This window comes from Vanessa cardui, chromosome 15, assembly GCF_905220365.1.
Source record: "Vanessa cardui chromosome 15, ilVanCard2.1, whole genome shotgun sequence".
Taxonomy (NCBI): domain Eukaryota; kingdom Metazoa; phylum Arthropoda; class Insecta; order Lepidoptera; family Nymphalidae; genus Vanessa; species Vanessa cardui.
Window position 1 is genome coordinate 10,552,323 of NC_061137.1, and position 18,057 is coordinate 10,570,379.

Here is an 18,057-nt window from a genome sequence, read left to right on the forward strand (position 1 = left end):
ACAAAATTACGTGCAACTCTAACCACGACAAAAGTAAACCCATTCTTAATCAAAAGCCATGAACTCGACATTACCTTTGGTAATTTTCTCCTACCTCGCGTACAGAGGTTTTACTTTAAGACTTTTATAATTTATAAATTTTAAAATTAAAAATTAAGTGTATCTATAACAAACCTACATAATTATGATTTTTATTATTATCACATCCCTTTTACGTCATGGCGTCAGCGTCATCGAAGCACCGCAAACGTCACTAAGCGTAACAAAGCTGACTTTATGACATAAGTTGTGTCTTGTGACGTTTAATGTTTATGTCTGTATATATTGTGTAAATGCTGCTTAAATAATGTCGATTTTTTCTCGCTTGTGTTTATATTTTATGAAATTGTTAAATGAGAATAGCAACTATGCGACAAATACTTTGTATTATAATTACAAATAGTGATAAACAAGTGTCATAAATGTAAATATACTGTAATAGTTCTAAAAACTTTTAAAAAGATGCAGGTAATACGGAATAAACATAAGAAAATAGTGTCTTTTTATTCAAAAATCAATTACATTACTATAGATTTTCACAAATATTATAAATAAAACTTACACAAGTAGATTCCCATTAAAATATTGAACTAGCTAGTACTTGGGTCTTACTCTCTTAAATTATTTATTTTAAATGAAAAATTTTTAGAATTTGTAGTTCAAATGTTTTTACAATGGTCAAAAAACTCATTCAATCTATGAAGACATGCCGGAATTTTTAAATCACAAGTTTTAAAATGTTAAAACAATATCAATACAACATTGCACATTCCGACAGAAGCAGCTGCGACTCCAAGACGCGAAACAAGTTGAAGCAAAGGCCGCACGAATAAAGGAGTGGGTGACCAACAAACTCAAAGAGCTGGAACAACAGAACCAATTGCTGAGGGAACAAAACGACCGCTGCAATCAGCAGCTTGAGTTACTAAGGAATCACATAGCAGCACAGGGAAGCAGAAATTGTGCTGTAAGTATAAATTAAACATTATTTACATAACATGAAATGTCATTTCATATTAAAGCTAAAATACATGTAAAATAGAAACCAATCCTTTAACCAACATAATATTTCTATTTGAGTAAGTATCATGCAGTGTTTAGAGTTTTAAACTTCCTTAGCAGTTTCTACCTTCACGGGGAAGTCTGTCTTTAGAAGTGAGGACTGACGACGGCACCCGTGCCTCAACGAGCCTTTTGGCTAATAACCGTCGACGCTCTGAGAGCCTAGAGGGTCCCCAGGTAGCTGGATGTTAGATGTGTCAATGTTGTATATTTTACTGCTATTTTTTTCAGCACATATACTTTTTCGGAATGTTATTCTTTCAAATTGAATTATTTTTATGTTTCTGAATGGATCTTTTACTAACCATTGGTGTGAGGCCAATATTTTCCATTATAAATTAGTGTTATGGCAAATGTTATAAAAAAAACGCAATGCAACGCTTTTCTGGCAAATTAAGTAAGACTTATGAACAAATATGTCAGAATAAAATCTCTATGTTTGTTTCTTATGCACTGCTATTCTTACTAGAGCTAGCTATTGTTACTTTTACACTAAAAATGTCACATTTTAATTTTAATTTCACTGTTATAGTTGCTTAAAAATTTTACAGACCAAGTTATTTTCTATTAAGGAGGTTATATAAATAAACTTTAAATTTTTCACTGTATTAATTATAAGAAAATGTTTTAAAAACTTAATTTTATGTTTTTTAGTTTTATTAGTGTTTATCTGAAAAAAATTAAATTTTTACTAATTTACACTCTTAAAGGTCTCAATTAAAGCTAATTTAATTAATTAAGGAATCAAAACATACAAAAACAAAAGTAAAAAAAAATATTTAATAAACTTACTATGTAACCTGAGTAATTTAATTTAATATTAACAATCTAACACACAGGAAGTAACACTGAAAAAATATGCAGACTTAAAAAGGATAAAGGTATTAACAATGCTACTTGATATTAAATTATAGAAGCTAGAACATTGCAACTTCACTTTGAACCAATGCTAAAACTCCTTATATCTTTCCAGCTACCAATAACGTCATCGGAACCCCATTACAGTACCCCAGTGAGACACAGACGGAATCTATCGATTGGAACGACCAATTTAACTCAAACAACTGCCAATAGTCAATTGAATACAATGAATCGAACCATGGATGAGAGGACCGCTGCCAGTCTGCTAGCTGATGATCTTGCGGTATGTATATATAGATGTCATTTGTTTTTTATTAGAGTATTATATCGTGAATATTGAAGAATATTTCATGATAGGTAAAACAAAATTGTATACAATGTTTATGCCGAGTAAAAATAAAGAGTATTTGTCCTCTAGATTATCTTCAACTATTCTTAACTATTATAATGTAAATGATTCACAATCTGCCTATTTTGTGCTGTATAATATAGTTGTGTTCTAAGTGGCTTTCATTCCAAATGAATCCAATGATCCAATGAGTGGGCAATTGTATCTGGCTTCTGCTCATGGGCTTAATTTAATAAATTACTGTGAAAAAATTCACAAGATATAACAATTTCATTATTCATGAGTAATATTTCTATACAATATTTTTTGACCACTGTATCTGAATTACCCATAAACAACTTTTCACATGAATTACTGATGAATGAATAACAAAAACTTAATTTCAATTGAATAAAACTTAGTACTAGCATTGATAATGTTAAAAAAAAACGTTAATTTGTCTTATATTTTTAATATAGTTGACTTCCGTGGCCAAATGGTGTGTACACCGGTTTTCATGGGTACGCCCCTCCGAAGTCCCGGGTTCAATTCCCGACCGAGTCAATGTATCTTATCATTAGTTTTCTATGTTGTCTTGGGTCTGGGTGTTTGTGGTACCGTCGTTACTTCTGATTTTCCATAATACAAGTGCTTTAGCTACTTACATTAGGATCAGAGTAATGTATGTGATGTTGTCTCATATTTATTATTATTTATTAACGGCATATAATTAATATTATTAGTATTACAGTTAGTCAATAATAGGCTATTTGACAATGCGAAAAATAAATTAATGTAATCAGTGTAGATTATGAGTTTAAAAATGGTTATTTACTAACGAAACTTGAAAATAATACTTAATTTATTAAAAAATCAATAAATAAAAATGCATTTTTCAAACGTTTGTCACGTGACACTAACGCTCCTGATTGGCCGGGCTTATGATGAAGTCACTTACTTGTAAACCTTGCTTTTCTACTATATGTACCACAGATTAAAATACAGCAAAATGACGTCACCGACCCTATTGCAGCGCTAAATTGTCCAAGAAGCGTTTCCGCGCGTTATTTAAATATGGAATTTTTAATATGATATTTTTCGGCAAATATGTACTACAATTAAAAAAATCTACTTTTACTGGGTTCCTTAACCTCTACTAAATAATATAAATGGATTTTAAAAACCAGTCAAATAGCCTATTATGTATTTGATATCAGGAAATAATTTAATATTTCTTTAACAGGCTGCAGTAGAAAATTTGGTGGTGCTACCAACAACACCAAATACTTCAACGGATGGCGATACCACACACGACTATGCTGAAATATATACACCAAGTCGAGGTAAAGTTGAATTCACTGTAATATAATATTCTTCAGACAATGATGAGAGGAGTAAACAAATCTTAGATTTTAATAATCATTGTTACATTTAGCACATAAGTTATTCTTTATTAATATAATTAATGCACTCTTAAATAAATACTGACTGAAATTTTAATTACTTTTATTAGTTTTATGTTATTTTTTTAAGTGTATAGAAGTACCATGTAATATAATACAAGTACCTTGAAATTCCTGTAGAACCGTAACTTAAAATTATAAGACAAATTTAACACGTATTTTCTTAAATATAAAAGTGTTCTTAAATGTATAGCTGTAGTGAAATATAGTTATTATTATTAACAATTAAAAAAAATTAAAATGTTTTGAACAAGAAAATAATTGAACCATTTCACAATTAAAAGTTCTGTCGATGTTCTTACTAAGTTTGCGATATATTTATACTAGCTTACAATGACAAGGTAGTATAAATAGTAAGAAGTGGTGTGGTGTGGTGACCCCTTAGAGCGCACGCCGGCGTGGCAGGGCGTGCACGTTGTCGTGCAGGGCACGAGTCGCGGCGGCTCGTCCACGGGCGACAGCTGCGTGTCCGACCAGCCGCGCCCCCCCACGCCCCCCCTGCACCGTTTCCCCAGCTGGGAGGCGAAGATATACCAGGTCTTGGCCTCATCCATTTTTTATTATTATTGTTATGAAGAGTACTTTTACTGCAAGTGATCTTTTTAAATTTTTATTATCTGTTACTCACGGCTTTGATCTCGTAGAAAATATGAATATATTTACAAGTTTCCTCATTACTGAGGGTCGCGAACACCATGCGTGTGGCTCTCCTGAACATTTCCAAATATTACATTGATGTACAAAGGATTGTCTAGATCTTATGTCCTTTCTCAGGCTCTAGACTATTTGTGTACCAAATTTCATTTAAATTGGTACAGTAATTTTGGGGGTAAAAGCGACATATGCAGACAAAATTACTTCGCATTTATAATAATAGTATGGATTTTCAGGTGGCAGATGACGGTCTCCAACAGTCTGTGGAAGAGGAATTAAGTCCACCTCCCTGTCCGAGGACCATGCACGAATCCACAAGTTACCAGGATATCTCTGTTCCAGTATATGCTACTGTTAAAGGGGTAATATACATAAATCTTCTATTTATACTTAATTCACAGAATTTGTTCTGAAAGTAATCTTATTTATATAACTATAAAGTTGCTATTCCATTGCTTATTCCATTGCTAATAATGTAATTTATTTTGAGGACTATTTGTTATATTAATTCTCATATGTAATATGTGTTTGCAGCGTGCAAGTCAAATCCGATCGATGCCGTTCACGGGCGATTCATCAGACGATTCATCCGATGGTGAAGAATCAATGGGTGTGACTGTTCACAATACACCACATCATAATCCTCTATATGGTAAGTTTTCATTCATTTACTATTTACAAAAATCCTTCCAAAATCATGTTTTTAATGTTATTTGAATTACTTTATAGAATAATAATATTTACACTAATGTAAAACTAGTTACGTTGGGTAGAACACAGTTTCTGCCAAGTAACCAGACCTTGCATGAGTTTTCAGTAAACTTGCTGATTCCTAAATTTCAATTTAATTTTTGTGCTAGGGCTTTGTGCACGCCCGTCTGGGTAGGTATCACCCATTCATCAGTTATTCTACCGCCAAATAACAGTACTCAGTATTGTTGTGTTCCGGTTTGAAGGGTGAGTGAGCCAGTGGAACTACAGGCTCAAAGGGCATAACATCTTAGTTCCCAAGGTTGGTGGCACATTGACGATGTAAGGAATAGTTAATATTTCTTACAGCGTCATTGTCTATGGGTGATGGTGACCACTTACAATCAGGTGGCCCATATGCTCGTCCGCCAACTTATACCATAAACAATATGTTATAGTTTTAAACTTAAAGATTCATTACATGCTTGGCATCCAATTCACATGTATTCATTTTATAAGCCTGAAACTTGACTAACTACCATCTTCTCTACATCCATAGATACATCCATCAATGTGTATTTATAGTGTATAATAGTGTATTTTTGAAATAAATAAATGTTGTAATTATTGTAAATATACTTTATTTATGTCAATAGTGCAACAGATCGCAGTTGCTAGTTTTAAATAAGGATTATTTAAGTAGCATTATAATGAAGTCTAAACCAAGATTTCATAAATGTTGATATATCTCTTCCAGGTCAGACATCCCAAATGCCAATGACGATCAACAATATAAACTTAACCAGCATCCTGCCCGCCTCCATACAACAGACCGCAGGTCCTCATGGACTTGTGCTAAACAACACGAATGGACAATGCAGCTCGTCTGATACCAGCCTAAGCGCTAGCAGCCCTTCGAAAAGCGTTAAGACCAGTTCCAGCTTAAGTCCTGCCAAGAGATCCAGTAGTGGGTCACCAAGTAAACAGAGTAAAACTAGAGGTAAATAAGAATTCAATGTATTATGTTTATATTATTGTATGAAAATCAGACTATTAAATCTACTACTACTGAGTTTCTCGTTGGTTCTTCTGGTTGGAATTAATTTTCCAAATGGGTGGTATGGGTGGAATATATTCTATCACACTGCTCCAATGTTGTTTCGATGTTTTCCTTTACTGTTGAGCACGAGAGTAATTATAAACACATGAATGTTCAGTGGTGCTCGCCTGGGTTTGAACCCGCAATCGTTGATTGAGATGCAAGCGTTTCAACTACAGGGCCATGTCAGCTATTTGCATTTAATTCAACAATATAACATGACGTTTCAAAAGTTCTTTTAGTAGTTGGAGCCTATTTGAGTAGTAGTACTATAGTATAGTCATGTTGGTGGTCTGTGGTTGCAGACACGTCGTTCGAGTCGGGCATGTCGGACGACTACGCCATCCCGCCCGACGCCGTGTCGTGCGAGGGCGCGCGCGACTCGCCGCGCCGCCACGACGCGCTCGAGAAGAGCGGACACCTCGCCAAGCTCGGCGGCAAGCTCAAGACCTGGCGCAAGAGATGGTGCGTACCGCCTCGTAGGCACTGACACCGACACTGACACCGAAACTGACACCAACACCGATTAATTGACACTCATACTGACACCGATTCCGACTCATTGACGCTGACACCAACACCAACACATTGACACTGACACCGACACTGATTCCGACACTGACACCGAAACTGACACCAACACCGATTAATTGACACTCATACTGACACCAACACCGATTCCGACTTATTGATGCTGACACCAACACCAACTCATTGACACTCATACTTACAATAACACCCCCACCAATACCGATTCCGACTCATTGACACAGACACTGACACCGATTCCGACTTATTGACGCTGACACTGACACCATCAATGAGTCGGCATTGACACCGACACTAACACTGACACTTTCACGTTGCATGATACTTGTTACATCCCATTGGCATGTATACTCTACACTTACGCAGATAACTCTGACAGTTTAAATAAAGATGGTTACTGTAAGAAATCTAAAACAATCTTCACAACATCAATACATCACTAATGCATATAATATACACACCAAAAGAAGTCTAGTAAAATATGTACTGATAATTTTCAGGTTCGTTCTCAAAAACGGCACGCTATCGTACTGGAAGTCCCAGTCGGAGGTGACCCGCAAGCCCCAAGGTCAGATCGGGCTGGGCGAGGCTTGCAAGATATCTCGCAACGAGGGCGCAGCCACGTTCGAGATATTCACGGGAAGCCGTACCTACTACCTCACAGCTGACAGCATCGCCACGATGGAGGACTGGATAAGAGTACTACAGGTAAATACTACTCCTGTAAAACTGATGCGATATATATACTACAGAATTTGTTGATTTACGCCATAACATTGGAAACTTCTAATATTATCAGTGTTTCATTAGTATATTGTCCATGTATTATATATTTAAATGTTGAAAATGAGTAACTACTGAGTTTCTTGCCGGTTCTTCTCGGTAGAATTAACTTTCCGAACAGGGGGTACCTTCACTTAATTTTTAAATGACGATTCAAAAGTGCTTGTTTATTAAATTAAGTTTATTTTGATTTTGATTTTAATTAAAAAAAAAACCTTCCTCTCTAAACAATCTATCTATTGAAAAAACCGCGTCAAAATCCGTTGCGTGAATTTTAAAGATCATACATACACAGACAGCGGTAAGCGATTTTTAAAATAAATCACTTTTTATATATTATTTCCAGTCAATACCATCAGATTTAATAGCTCGTATAGTCTCAAAAGCAAAATCAATATAAACTATTATCCCATTGTCTATCTTCTCTCAACTCACTCTAGTGAAAATAAATGCCTTAAATGTTTATAATCCACAACATAATTTAATGTTTTCAAATTTAATAATAGTAATACTTCATGGATATAGGCTATTTGACAGTGCGAAAAATAAATTGTGAATTATTGTAATCAGTGTATGTATATTATGAGTTTCAAAATGGTTATTTACTAACGAAAGTTGAAAATAATACTTAATTTATTCAAAAATCAATAAATAAAAATGCATTTTTACAAACGTTTGTCACGTGACACAAAACGCTCCCGATTGGTCGGGCTTATGATGAAGTCACTTTCTTGTAAACTTTGCTTTTCTACTATATGTACCACAGATTAAAATACAAGAAAGTGACGTCGCAGACCCCATTGCAGCGCCATATTATCCAAGAAGCGTATTTGCGCGCTGTTTAAATATGGAATTTTTAATATGATATTTTTCGGCAAATATGTACTAAAAATAACTTCTACTAAATAATATAAAATGGATCTTAAAAACCAGTCAAATAGCCTAATATAGAAATGACTAAAATATATTTAAAAATGTCTTTCAGAATGTCCAAAGACGAAACGCAACGAAACTCCTGTTAAGTAAGGAAGACAACAAACCCACTATACAGGGTTGGCTCACCAAAGTCAAGAACGGACACGCAAAGAAGAGCTGGTGCGTTTTACTGGGCAAGATGTTCCTCTACTTCAAGAGTCCAGGAGATCAGGTATGTATATATATTTTGCTATATCTCAACTATTTATTTCCATACAATTACAGAATTAAGACTCGATATGGCCCAGTGGTTAGAACGCGTGCATCTTAACCTATGATTGCGGGTTCAAACCCAGATAAGCATCGCTGATTCATGTGCTTAATTTGTCTTTATAATTCATCTCGTGCTCCGCGGTGAAGGAAAAAATCGTGAGGAAACCTGCATGTGACAAATTTCATAGAAATTCTGCCACATGTGTATTCCACCAAATCGCATTGGAACAGCGTGGTGGAATATGTTCCAAACCTTCTCCTACAAACAATAATTCCAATTTAAATATGAAGCCGTCGTTTTCTGTGCAACGGAATATGTGGACACCTGGTTGAAAGCCAGATTACCACAACTAAAAAACAAAGTCTCCCTGGTGCTAGGACGTTACAGAGTTGCTTGCAACAACAACAGCCTGTAAATTCCCACTGCTGGGCTAAAGGCCTCCTCTCCATTTGATGAGAAGGTTTGGAACATATTCCACCACGATGTTCCAATGCGGATTGAGTTGCTTACGAGCTTACTATAATTCATTTACCTTAGGGCTCAAAATATTGAACACCTATATAGATAGATAGAGATAGAGATAGAGATAGCGCACGAGTTGAATGCAGTCGGGGCGTGAGGTAAAAAGCGGGAGCACCTCCCCCGCTGTCCGCACGCCCCTCCTCGCTCGCCCGCAGTGTAGTGTTGTTCTATCCTTGACAGCTATCGTACGCTTGCCGTGTTACCGCATTATTATTGTTGAAGTAGTGTTATTTTTTTCTTTGAATAATGACCACCGATTCAACCATGTGTGAATCTGATGATAATAATAATAAATAAATTTATGTGTTTTTTTTTTTTATTTCGTTTTGTGAAATAATTAATAAAAATGTATGATCAGTATTATTTTGCCTTTTTTTCATTAGGTTAACCTAGTAAAATTATCGATATTAATTACTCACAATATAATGAGTATTTTGGTCATCAATTATAATTAGGTCACAGCACTATCGAATTCCTGAGCTCTGCATTCAACTCGTGCGCTATCTATAATTTAATTTACAAATTTAGTATAGATAATCGCTACAGGTTTATCTGTGATTTGAGTGATGTTGAATGCTACATTTGAGTGTTTACTAGCCAGTGTATGCGTGTGCGCAGAACCCGACGGGGCAGATCAACATGCGCGACGCGCGCGTTGAGGACGTCGAGCACGTGTCCGACTCCGACTCCGAGGAGAAGGCCGACGACGCGCGCAACCTCACCGTCGCCATCTACCCGCAGCACCAGCTCACCGGCGTAAGTGACCCCCCCCCCCCCCACACACACACCACACACACACACACACGCACACTCACACACAGACACATACACTATAACTCTGACTGTCCTCTATATTACTATTGGAATATTTAAGTACAGACTTAAGATAATAGAAAAAGGTTTTTTTAAAAAGGTCATATTTTTTGTTAATAAATTAATGATTACCATATTAACATCAAACTACCGTCATAAAATAGAAAAAGGTTTTCTAAAAAAAGGTAATACTTATAGTAAATAAAATAATTATTACCATTGGAACATCAAACTACCGTCATAAAATAGAAAAATGTTTTGTAAAAAAAAGTCATACTTTTTGTTAATAAATTAATTATTACCATTCGAACATTCAACTAAAAATAATTAAAACAGTTGCGATGTTTCGAATACATCAGTGAATAAGCTAACTGGTCGCGACTAAACCTTACTTTGTAAATGCAAATAATGGTTAAAGTTCTACTGATAAATGCGTTGTTCTAAAAAAGTATTTAAATTATGAAAAAATGAATACTTCATCTACACTCCAGAGCCATAAACAACAAATCAGTATAATTACTTAAATCAATGTATAATATGAATATTGGTATCTTAATTCCAGGGCCCAACTTACCTTCTCTTCGAGAGCAAAGCTGACAAAGACTCGTGGCTCTACCACTTGACGGTCGTGAGCGGCGGCGGGCTCAGTCAGGGGACGCACTTCGAGCAACTCGTACAAAAACTCATGGAAACCGATGGCGATCCCAGTGAGTTTGATTTAAATATAATTTTTTCAAAATATATGACAAACTGATCTGTACGGTCAGAATAAGAAATCTTCGTCAATTTTCAAATTCCTTTATCAAGTCTTAAGCTCTTAGTACCTTTTGAATCTAAACATCAAATCATTGCGACGCAATATGTCATTCTCGATCGGTAAACAGATTATCGCTCGTACTGAGCACACGAAAATAGATCTTATGGTGACGAACCTTTTCTTACCCCGACTGTACCTATATTTAAAAATAAACATTTCCACCAGACTAAATATGAGATTATATTACATAAAAAATGTTTTTGTACAATATTATTCCGTTCTTGTTTCAGATTGTGTTCTGTGGAGGCATCCTACATTATTGTATTCCAAAGAAAACATAACATCACCCCTCACCTCTCTTAACTCAGAAGCACTGCAAGCTGAAGCATTAAAATTATTTAAAGTGAGTATTCGTTCTGTTAATATACGTACGGGACCTGACTCTGTTACAAGAGTTTGGTATATTTTGGTTACCTGCTTAACTTCTTGGTTTTTTTATGGTATAGGTCGGCGGACGAGCATATGGGCCACCTGATGGTAAGTGGTCACCATCACCCATAGACAATGACGCTTTAAGAAATATTAACCATTCCTTACATCGTCAATGTACCACCAAGATTGGGAACTAAGATGTTATGACCCTTGTGCCTGTAGTTACACTGGCTCACTCACTCCATCCGGAACACAATAATACTGAATACTGTTATTTGGTAGAGTAACTGATGAGTGGGTGGTACCTACCCAGACGGGCTTGCACCATTGGTGGAAGCGCATTAATACTATTTAGAATAGTATATGACTCTGACAACTAACCTTGCGTATAGTACGACACAACTTAGATGTCGCATCGGCAAAATTTGTTAAACCGATCACATCCGAATTGAGTACGCTATCCCAAACTATCAATATTTATTTCTCATGCGAATATGATCTTTACAACAACGTAATAACTTATAATATCATATGACCTAATATATGACGCGTCGGTTTACATGCACTTGCTTTCTCTGACGCAAGAATCGATAGCGACGAATAGCGTCGAATGGCGCGATAGGGAGCTATTTCTATTGGTTGTGTAAATCGTCAGTTATCGGTTTTATTTTCATTCCGTTGCATTTTCCGAAAAGAAAAAAAAAAGGTAAAGTAACAGCCTGTAAATTTCCCACTGCTGGGATAAGGCCTCCTCTGCCATTAAGGAGAGGTTTTGGGACATATTCCACCACGCTGTTCCAATGCGGGTTGGTGGAATGCACATGTGGCAGAATTTCGATGAAATTAGACAATATGCAGGTTTCCTCACGATGTTTTCCTTCACCGTCGAGCACGAGATGAATTATAAACACAAATTAAGCACATATATATAGTGGTGCTTGCCTGGGTTTGAACCCGCATTCATCGTTTAAGATGCACGCGTTCTAACCACTGGGCCATCTCGACTCAAAACACAACAATATGGATGGTGTCCGCACGCAACTGACGCTTCAGTTCTATTGCTAAATCTTGATATTTACTATTATTATTATATTATTACTCTTCTTATTGGACTATTTATCTCCCTAATAATGGGGCAAATATTCCAGTCACACGGGTCAATGACCAAGTGTATCTGGGGATATTATTACTATTATTAATTAACCTTGCGTACGCGTCCGCAGTGCGTGCAGCTTTTCATGTCGGTGGCGGTGGAGCACGCCGGCATCGACTACCACGTGGTGTTGGCCCAGAACGCGCTGCAGCAGTGCCTCGAGGTCGGCGAGCTGCAGGACGAGCTCGTGTCGGCGCTGTGCAAGCAGAGCACGCCGCACGCGCCCTCCAAGCACGGCGTGCAGGTAACGCGCCGTCCCGCGCGCCCCGCCCGTCCCGCGCGCCCCGCCCGCCCCGCGCGCGCCGCCGTGAGTGTCCCGACGCGCCCGCGTCCCGCCAGCTCGCCCGGGACGCGGCCGCCGACGAGCCAGTTTGTTGGAACAGTTATTGTTATTGTGAATATTACAATGCAGACTTCTGTATATAGGCTTTTGCTTTGGAAATGATAAAATAATCGTTTCTTTTGAAAAACTGTGAAAGTTTGAATGACTTAAGATGACTATGCATATAGTAATCACTTGAAAAAACACTATGAAAATAGTAAACACAAAAAGAAACACTAAATATGACTCAGCATATTATTTCTGTGTAGTGATGTAAAGTGTGACTGACTTAAGATGATTATGCAAATAGTAATCACTTGACAAAACACTTAATTGTAAAAAATATTTACTCGCATAATATGACTTAGCGTTTTATTTCTGTGTGTATATATGTATATGGTCACTATAACTAACACTGATAGGTAAAGTAACGTATTTTTTAAACAGATTCTTTAAAACATGATGACAATTTATTCAATTTCAAAAACTTTTTTTGTACCATAAAGAAAATAATATTAATACAGAAGTAGGTATTGTATAATTCGTCGGTTTTTAAAAATATTGCTCTAAACGACTTGTACATAAGTTTCTATAAACTAGTTTCCATAATAAAATATATGAGTCAAGTAAACAGTCGCTCAGAGAATAATAACTGTTTCCAAACTGCGTTCCAGGTACTGCTTGCTATAACAAATCAGAAGCTCTCAAAGTTTGCCATTAAATGTTTAAGACTTAAACTTTGAGGGCTTTATGAATTATTTTAATTTCGCTATATTCTAAAAGTAAATTTTAAACGAATTAAAATTTACTTTTATGAATATCAATGTATATATAATATGAATTATGATGGTCGAAATAATAATAAACCTTATCGACAAAGAATTAATAACGCAAATTGATCCTTAGTATTTCAAGTATAAGGTCGAAATTCGAATACCATCAAAATTGACATATTACAAAAATGAATCGCTTTATATTTGCAATCCTGAGCTTAAAAGCGATACGCTTGAATGCTTTTCTCATATGTCATATTGATTCATCACTCATCTGTACACGGTTGTAGTCTGTACACTCTAGTGTAGAAAATGGTTTATATGATGCTCATATCGACATCGTAGATTTGGTGTTGGCCGACATATGTATCGCAATCGAAGGCGGACATGGTTATAGTATGGACTGCTCGTATCCATAGTATGGATTCAATCTAAAAAACCAAATACAAATTATTTCGAATATAAATTTTCATAAATAACAAAAAAACATGAATTAAATTTATTATTTTATTTTAAAAAATGTATTTTTATTATTCAATAATATTTTTTTTTGAAAAGAGTTTTTATGTCAAGCAGTCTATTCTATGTCTTTGCCTTGTCTTAGTATTGAGCACATTTGATGTTAGTATCGCTTAAGAAATTTATTTTGCGTTCGGAATCTAAATACACTAACAAACCATATATATAAGTGTACAGCTTTGTGTGTCGCTGTAAATATATCAAAGGCTTCGTGTATCGTGGTTGATCAATTTGGAATTGTGTATGTGAACTTACGTAATTGGCTTCTGAAAATATATATCGTAACTACCGGAATTTATAATCATGAGAATAACCTTCAAAAAAGGTTTTATTCCAACTTGATCTTCTGGTTCTGGCAACATTGAACTGTAACGGTTTTTGAATTTGAATTGAGAATCTATTAAGTATACGAGAGAATCGTACGACTGATTAAAATGTTGCCATGACGTAAAATGGTTATGTATTATGTCGCAATTCAAATGGAATGTTGGTGTAAATTTTCCCTCGTTTATTTTTATTTGACGTTTTATCATCCAAGAATGTTTGCCCTCCGTCCCAATAGTTTTAGGGAATGTACTTTTCTTTTGTCATTCATACAATGTCATAGCTAGCCCCTTGCACTCCGATCTCCTTTGTAATGAAAGGTTGACGTTGCAAGTTTGTTTTAGAACATGTCGTTTACATTTTTAATTAATTTTTTAATTAAAACGAGGTAAGTTAAGAATATTAGGTTAAGTCTTGTATAACTGCATAGTGTACTTCAAAAAAAAAACTTAAAAGTTCGATCAATGACTTTATATTATTGTTATATACTCCTAACATTATGCAGTTTTACTCTGATTAAGTTTACTAGTCATACCACAATGTACATATAAGAATGTATATACACAAGATACATGGGCAGTTTAAGTGTACATAGCACTGTTTGGGTATTAAGATGGGTATCGAAGAAAATATTCCAAAAAACTGAGGTTATGGTGGAAATGGTAGCACGCAAAACATATCTGTTATATTATATACTAATATATATATCTTATCTTTGCAAAAATAATATAATTGCACTTAAAACTGTATGCTATAATATTAAAAGTAATGAAATATACAATCGCTAACTATATCAATAAAATATCTATAATAACATAAAAAGTATAGTATTTACATAACAAAAACTCAACGCAACTCAGGAAACTTAACAAGTCTATGTTTACTAAGGAGCTGTTTTAACTACTACTAATCTCAGTAAGAGAGAAAATTTAGAATTTTTATCATATAACCCCATTAAAAAAAAAAACAAAACAAAAAACACTTGACTTTCAAGCAGGATATATTAATGTAAATAATTTTATGTATGTAACATGAATAATTAGTGAGTTTCTTGCCTGTTCTTCTCGGTAGAATCTACTTTCCGAACCGGTGATAGCTTCACTTAATTGGAAAATGACGATTCAAAAGTGCTTTTAAAAGCCTACTTGAATAAAGTTTATTTTGATTGATTGATTGATTGATTATCTTATTTTATCTAGACAAATATAATTTTGTAGTAAAAGTACTATAAATGAAATTATGTCAAAACTCATTACTAACTTATTCAATTAAAGGGAAAAATACCGTTTATTAAAAAGAAATGTTTTTTGCAACAATTTTCATTGATACTCTGTTTCAATTAGACGTAGCGTTATGGTACACAGCCTTAAACTTTCCTTAAAAATGGGTCTATAAAATACTGATTTTCTTTTTAAATTGGACTAATAGTTCCTGAGATTACGTTCAACCAACCAACCAACTAAACAAATTATTCAGATTTGTAATATATGATAATAAATAAATATAAAAACTCAAACTATTTTAAAATAACATTCCTATTAAAACAAAACATTGGCAACATGGCAATAATATAAGTAAATTAATACAAAAAATTAAAGGTACGCAACTCAATAGACAGTACGTGTATCAAATATATTTGAGTGTTAGGTTAGATCTTGGTTGGCTTTCAAATTACAATCATATTTCACAGTTTACAATATTTCCAAAGATTACAATCTGACCGGACGGATTGTAATCTAACGAATTTTGTAATCTTACGGTGACATATACAAAATAAAATTTGAATAGACACTTTAAAAATCAACAGTCGAAAATTGTAAAATAGTTATTTACTAATGATTCTCAAAATTGCACGCTAAGGTACCACGTGGTATGATTTGGTAGTGCAAAATTTACTTTCATTATTCCTTTTTCATTATACCAGACGTCCTGACAAAGTTGCATCTCTTACAATGCATTTTCAATCGGAAAATTCAGTAGAATTACTTAATAAATGTGTATAACAAATACATGAATATTGGCATTATTGTTTAAATTAAATCAAGAAGTCTTAAAAAGCATAACTTCCAAATTCAAAATTTAAAAAAGGTTAAATTTATAAATATATTACTAATATTTCATAGCTTATCACAAATAACAATAAATGGTCTATAATTTCACTAAAATCCACTAAAATGTTTACATCAATAATAAGTATATAGTAATGACCAACTTTGTCTCTAATCCTCCTCATATCAGTAGAAATATAACCCTCTAACTATTTCAGCTAATAAACTAAACCAAAAACATATAATCATAACTAAAGAACGTACCTACCAGAACACCACCTCATTTCAAAAATAGAATCGCAGTTACAAGAGCATAGAGTAGAGTTAAAGCCCCCCACTGACGATTCGAACACCAACATTTCATTTGTACAGCAACTGCTACTGTGCGCGACCCAGTCGTTGTTCACTTGCGACACGGGCGCGTCCTCAGTGGGCGGCGACAACAAGAGCGACCTCCCGCAGAACTCTGCCGGATCGCCTAGCTCGATACAGGTAAAGCGAGCCAGCCACTACTCCATATCGCTTCGACAACACACGTAGCTCCATCGAAAATACGATTAATTAAGTTAGATACAGTTCTAGCAACACTTCGCTTCGCATCGGTTCAATTTATTCATAAATAAAATGATATATACATGTATTTTAGCCCCTATAGCACTCAGGAATAATGTAACTCTATATCAGTGAACATATTTTAAGAATTGGGCCATTAGTTATTAAGATTACAGCCCTGCATACAGACAAATTTTACCTCTTTATATATTTATATTAATAATATAAATTTAGTATTTATTTAGATACGTTTGACATCACAATTTTCATGTACTCGGCAGTTTTAACTTATTGGCGACAAGTTGGATCACAATTTGAATCTATAATCGATTACAATAAGTCGCCATATTCACAAAAAGAACCATTTCATTTCTTTTGTAATTTTGTAGAAGCTTACCATTTTCTAGTGTGTGGTTCACTATTACGATAATCACGAACGTTTTTTCTTAATTAGGGTCCCCTAAATTTTTGCGATTCATAAATAAATCACTCAAGTCCATTTATCTGTATAACAACATAATTAGAAGCCAATTTTCGTAATACACATTTCCATGTAATCATATGAGAAAGGCAATATTTCGTAAAGGATTTGCAACTGTAATATGTAGGTTTACCAAAAATGATCTTATTGCTTTATAATTCTATGGGTTTTATGAATATTACAGGCACCTTTACTCTCAGTGGATTGTAAGAGCAACCCGCCTACGTATAGTTTCGTTCAGGGCTGGCAACTATTGGCACTAGCGGTCAGTTTGTTCGTACCGAGGAACAATAGATTATTGTGGTACTTGAAGCTGCATCTGAGCAGGCACGCCGACACCAAGTAAGTAGTTTGGTACTTTTAAATAGCATTCATACGATACCATGGATTAAAAATTCCGTTACTGCTGAAAATCGTACACATGTGTTTAAGAGCATCAAAATATGTATTTACTAACCATATAATAATAAAAACACATTTTAGCTATAAAAAAATATACGAAAAGTTTCCTCTTAAAATCAATAGAAACAAATGACAGTTTAAATTAAAAATAAAAACTTACTCTTACATTTAATCAGTTGCTATCTCCCTCTAACTTAACGCTCGATTCCTTCCACGGTTCAATTTTTTCATTCAATCAGTCT

The 18,057-nt window shown here is 34.8% G+C and overlaps 1 protein-coding gene across 1 annotated transcript in view; it reads left to right on the forward strand.

Moving 5' to 3' along the window:
• Positions 1–18,057, forward strand: part of LOC124535572 (uncharacterized protein CG43867) — a 363,739-nt gene that overhangs the window by 336,931 nt on the left and 8,751 nt on the right. The window contains exons 7-24 of the mRNA XM_047111819.1: positions 818–1,006; positions 1,159–1,278; positions 1,941–1,982; positions 2,075–2,245; positions 3,534–3,633; positions 4,139–4,290; positions 4,644–4,769; positions 4,942–5,059; positions 5,855–6,097; positions 6,502–6,661; positions 7,246–7,453; positions 8,514–8,675; positions 9,858–9,995; positions 10,615–10,759; positions 11,100–11,212; positions 12,465–12,701; positions 16,753–16,872; positions 17,598–17,755. Coding sequence (XP_046967775.1) covers positions 818–1,006; positions 1,159–1,278; positions 1,941–1,982; positions 2,075–2,245; positions 3,534–3,633; positions 4,139–4,290; positions 4,644–4,769; positions 4,942–5,059; positions 5,855–6,097; positions 6,502–6,661; positions 7,246–7,453; positions 8,514–8,675; positions 9,858–9,995; positions 10,615–10,759; positions 11,100–11,212; positions 12,465–12,701; positions 16,753–16,872; positions 17,598–17,755 — 2,702 coding nt within the window. The remainder of the gene's footprint in view (positions 1–817; positions 1,007–1,158; positions 1,279–1,940; positions 1,983–2,074; positions 2,246–3,533; positions 3,634–4,138; positions 4,291–4,643; positions 4,770–4,941; positions 5,060–5,854; positions 6,098–6,501; positions 6,662–7,245; positions 7,454–8,513; positions 8,676–9,857; positions 9,996–10,614; positions 10,760–11,099; positions 11,213–12,464; positions 12,702–16,752; positions 16,873–17,597; positions 17,756–18,057) is intronic.